Source organism: Lepidothrix coronata, unplaced genomic scaffold (assembly GCF_001604755.1).
Source record: "Lepidothrix coronata isolate B3197 unplaced genomic scaffold, Lepidothrix_coronata-1.0 Scaffold24, whole genome shotgun sequence".
Taxonomy (NCBI): Eukaryota; Metazoa; Chordata; class Aves; order Passeriformes; family Pipridae; genus Lepidothrix; species Lepidothrix coronata.
This window is the reverse complement of record NW_016690204.1, coordinates 4,366,464-4,371,844: the sequence shown is the minus strand read 5'-3', so window position 1 is coordinate 4,371,844 and position 5,381 is coordinate 4,366,464. Positions and strand designations below refer to the sequence as shown.

Below are 5,381 nucleotides of genomic sequence, written 5' to 3'. Positions count from 1 at the left end.
AAAAATCATTCAAATTTTGAGACTTTCGGTAAAAAATCATTCAAATCTGAGACTTTCTAACTTTTTATAGCTTAGGGAATAGACAATATTTCAAATTCAGTACTTCCTCAGAAGACCACTGATCAACACAACCCAAAATGAGAGATTGGACAGAATTCTAGATCTGTCAGCTTTTGCTGTCAAAGCAGCTGACAGACATCTCTCAGCTTCTAAGTTACACTAACAGTGCCACAATTTGTCTGAGAGGATGAAAAAAAAAATCTTGGAAGAGGCAGATTGTTCTTCACAGCTGAAAGGCACTCTCATATTTCAGCTCCTTACCACTCTCCCAGTGACGGCTGTCTCATCTAACTTTTTGAAGCCTACAGAGGAAATACTTCATTCATCGTGAAAATAACAGTAATTAAACTTAACTTTATCTTGTCAGCCAACAATGTGCTGGCCCATAGCTGTGTGGGTTAATCAAGTGTGATGGGAGTTGATGTATCCGAGCGAGCAGCTGCCAAGTAACCCGACTGCAGCAGCTGGAGGAGGCAAATTCTCGGCTGTGGGTGTAATTTTGTGCATTTTTCTTACTGTCACAATATTAATCTCCTCCTCGAGTTGAGACTGTAAAAGCTTAAAACTTAAAAACCAGCCAAGGAAAGAAAAACCCCCTCTGCTTGACCCAGGCTCCCACCCCGTGGAGTTATCCAAAGAAACCTGCAACACCTTTTGCTTCCCTCCTGTTTGCTTGCAGAGGTGTAAGAGAGGGAATTTAACTGTGCTAATACTCGCTAGCTGTGATTTTGAACCTAAATTTAGAGCAAGAGAAGGCTCTAATGCAAGGCACCACAAGTATAAACTTTACAACATATTTATCCTTTTAGTGATCCCTGTTTCATGCCCTCCATTTATTGCTGCAGTTCTCTGAATCTATTTGCCCATAATTCTCCATGCCCTAAAACACTTGGCTGAGCATCCTGAATCGCAATATGGGCATCAGAAGAAAGTACAACTGTGAACAGGATAGGCTGGAACATCTAAAAATGCCTCAAATATTTTTGCCAACGAGTAGAACTCCTGACACTGAATTTCTTTGCAAAGAAAAGGTAGGTCTGTCTCCAAAGCATGAGGTGAGCCATCAAAATCATTCTGCCTGATGACAAACTCGCAAAGAAAAGCTCTCCTAGCAACTGAGCATTTATTAACTGCTCATTTGGGGCAGTCAAAAGTCAGTGGAAAGCGTACTTATTTCAGAGATCATTTAGACACAAAAGCAAACAACTTATTTGAATGAAGCTGCACACAATAAAAAAAAGAAAAAAAAAGTCTAGGTTTTTGTGTGTCGAAATCTACTGATTTCCACAATCCCATTAACAACATGAGCCCTGTTACTGAACAACCAGCAGCGCCCAGGAATGAGAGACAAAACAGTGTGTATCTTGTTTTTAAATGAAAATAAATATCAGTGCCTGATGTTTTCATATAATACAACATGTGCCCCAACTACTTTTTGAATAGCTGCCAACAGCACGTCAGTCACAACATACTCTTTGAAAAATAAAGCCAGGCATTAAAAAATAAGTGGTTCTGAAGCGACAGGCATGTTGCAAACAAAATTGTTTTGGGCTACCTGCATCAGAAATCTTGCAAATGTTAACGTGTTGGTAGAAAAACTAGCCTTATATTTTATTTAAAAGATGAGACCTTTACTTTAGACAACAATAATCTTTAATAAATAATCAGCTCTAGCACTGGTTAATTCCTGACACAATGATAAAGAACTAGAATCATCCCATGCCAGGATGACTGATAACACAGGCACTGATGAAACTAAATGAAGTACCTTGCATGTCTGCACTTCATTCCCTGTTGCTTGTGATGGTTATGCAAGAGGAACGTGATTGTCCTTGTGTGTTTACTTTAGGAGGCCTCAGATATTAAAAAAAGTTAACAGAAAAAGCATTGCAACCAGAGTTTTTCTTGGTAGATACCCTTCAAATGGCGTGCAAAAGAACATTCTGCACGCAACACCTTGGCTGTCTGGATTCACAAAGATAAAAGCTAATTTTTAGGCACTGAACAGGATATTTCATACATCTGGTGAGATCTAGATGAGATGGAACAGGATGGAAAATGACAAACAAAACACTTCCAGTGGGAAACACTTCATAGCAGATTTTGGCTGTCCTGGTTTTGGATATTACTAAATGATAATGTATGGCCTAAGTAATCCTGCAGTGCAGGGCACAGACATGAACCTCCTCTAAAACGAGATTCCTAAAAATCTCACCTCTCTTGTTGCCAGCATTCCCTTCCTTCAGCACTGGGTGTGCTGATATTTAACGTGTTATTTGCTAATGAATAGTTTTGTAGCCTCAGGATACTATGAATACAAAATATGCATCATCCTTTGTAGAAAAACTACTTTTATCATTACAAGAGAGCAGACAGAGTTCATGGTCTCATATGCATATGTATAATGCTCTGTATTGCAACAAAATCTTGTTATGTGATCCTGTCAAGCCTTGTGTCTCTCTCACTAAATTCACTAAGATGCTTTAAAACCAGTAAAAACCAAGGAGATTTCCCCATTTGCATCATTTACCAAGTTTCACATTTACATATAAAATGAGGAGGAAAACAGTTTCTGAGAAATCATGAGGAATTTCAGACCCTTCTTCTCCAGATCGTTTTAACTAGCTCAATTATCACATGTCAAATAAAAACCTTCGCTTTATTTTATTTTCATTGTGCTGAGGAAAAAATGATAAGCCTTTCATTAAAAAATAAAGCCACTGTTTGCCCCGGGTTTTAGTAAAACCTCACTAATGAGACATCAAATACAGAAAATATGATCCATTATATTTCAAAATGGAAAAGAATCTAATCTACCTCTGGAAACCTTAATGTGCAGATTTCATCTGCTTTCTACTGGATGGAAAAAACTGCATTAAATTGTAACACAAATAATGACAACTACACAGTCTAGGGAAACTGAAAAGTAATTGCCATTAATTACAGTTCATGTGGCATTGTTTGACATGGCTGAGTTAGGAACTTGTCTGAATTTCCTGAACTAGTATATGAAAACTCAAGCATGTGATCAAACACTCCCAAAGGAAACATTTAAAAAGTTATTGTTTCTGGAGCTCTCAAATATCTATGGATTATTTTTCTATCATTAATGTACAATATTACATCAACTTAGGTCAGTATTAGACTGAACTTTATTTTTAGGTGGCTTGGAATTTTGATTTTTCCATGGGGGAAAAAAAAAAACTCAAAATGCTGGAAGCAGAACCCAATAATAGTTTGCTCTGTTCTTCCAACAAATTATGATAGGAAGACACAGAAAATTGTCTTTGACTAGATCCATGTCTTGGTGCTAAAAGGTATCTCATGCCTGACAGAGACATTCTTCTTGCTGCTCTGCCCACCTCCCTCACCCAAACCGAACCAAATCATTCATTGCAACACTACCACTGCACAAAGGCAGAAGAGAGGAAGGCTTTCCTGTCAGGTCTCTTTTCCTCTACAAAAGCCTCTGGGGTTGGATTCCAGTCAGGCAGTGGGATGCATGCTACGCCCACGTGGGTGTGAATGAGCTGGGATGGATTTTACGGAATTTCTGCCCGGCCAGGTCATGATTTGGGGCGCTGGGCAAAACCTGAGCCCCGGGAAATGCAGGTGGTGACACCTCGTGAGTTCAGCAGAGTGAGGTTTGACATGCAGGGGCGTTCAGACCCAGCTCTGGGCTTTCATGCACTTACCATTCGTGTAAGGGTTGACCGTCTTTTTATTTGTCATTACACGTGCTGTTGCATTATTTACCTAAGCACATAGAACACTGGATTAGAAAGGGTTACAGGCAGGGCCCGTGTCACTATTAAATGCATGCATTATTACTGCTATTAGTCATGTAAAAATAAAATGCAATTTAATTTATAGAAGGCAACAGGTGCATAACAAAATCATACTATTTATAATTACATTTACTTTCATAACCATTTTAACTTACAAATCATTTCAATAAAGCAACATCATATCATTTAAACTTTAATAAAAAGACATTAAAAGCAAATTAAAAGGTATTGCATAATTTAAGACTTAAGAGCATGCTTGTATTCCATGATAACACTGATACAATAAATACTCAAAACAGAAAAAAAGAAAAAGATTATATGAAGGAACATGCAGTGGAGTAGAAAGGAAAGAGACAAGGTACAAGGAAACAAAGAAAATGTCAAAAAAGGGACAAACGAATTTTAGCAGTGTGCAACATAACCCTTCAGAAGAGAAGTACCATTGGAAAAGCAACATCTAGCATTCAACACTTGGAACAAGAGCCTTTTTCATTGCAAGAATTAACAAAATCATTCAAGCTTTAAAATCACAGCTAACAAAAGGATAAAAAGAGGGTGCATTATTTAACACAATATGGAGTTAACAATCTGAGTAAGATGTGCACGAAGTCATATCCTCAATCCAATCAGTGCCTCCCAGGCTTGCTTAAAACGTACACTCAATTACAGGCGTACCAAGATAGAAAAAAATGTAGCATCAAGAAAACTTAATACAACAAGTCAAAAAAATCCACGTGGTATATCAGCGCTAAATACGTGAAACGGCAGATGGACTTCTCCACTTACCATTCAGCACCATCGCCAGCATGGGTATGTATACAGTTACCATGGTTACTGAGAGTTTGGTGAGGGCCCTAAGCGCTACCGTCGAAGGGGGGAAAATGAAAAGGCAAAATATGCAACATCTTACTCAAAAGACGACAGCATTTTCAATTGGTAATTTTTCTTTCTTTTTTTTCTTTTTTTTTTTTTTTTTTTTTTTAAAAAGTTCTAACAGATACGACCGAGGGGCAGTGTTGAAGGGGATCCAGTGGCAGGAGAAAACGCATTGCTGCTGGTTTTTTTAGAGATAGGGATGGCTCAGGCCACCCAAGGCACCTCATGGCTTCCATCGAATTTAATGTTTAAATTGGTCGCTCTCTAGCCCGGCTTTGTGTCTGCTTTTTTTAATTTCTTTAATTTTTTTATTTTTTTTTTTTTTTTTTTTTTTTTTTTTTTTTTTTTTTTTTTTAAAAAGTTCTAACAGATACGACCGAGGGGCAGTGTTGAAGGGGATCCAGTGGCAGGAGAAAACGCATTGCTGCTGGTTTTTTTAGAGATAGGGATGGTTCAGGCCACCCAAGCCACCTCATGGCTTCCATCGAATTTAATGTTTAAATTGGTCGCTCTCTAGCCTGGCTTTGTGTCTGCTTTTTTTAATTTCTTTAATTTTTTTATTTTTTTTTTTCCTCGTGCATCTTTTTGGATGCTTCTTTCCCAATCTGAATATTTTTTGAAAGCCACTGTGGATCCCGCATCAACCCTGCAGCAAAA

The 5,381-nt window shown here is 38.0% G+C and overlaps 1 protein-coding gene across 35 annotated transcripts in view; it reads right to left on the bottom strand.

Annotated features, from left to right (window-relative positions):
- Positions 1 to 5,381, bottom strand: part of RBFOX1 (RNA binding protein, fox-1 homolog 1) — a 1,165,955-nt gene that overhangs the window by 92,597 nt on the left and 1,067,977 nt on the right. For all 35 annotated transcript variants that reach the window (XM_017808961.1, XM_017808958.1, XM_017808962.1 and 32 more), the window contains one exon: positions 3,756 to 3,816. In XM_017808961.1, coding sequence (XP_017664450.1) covers positions 3,756 to 3,816 — 61 coding nt within the window. The remainder of the gene's footprint in view (positions 1 to 3,755; positions 3,817 to 5,381) is intronic.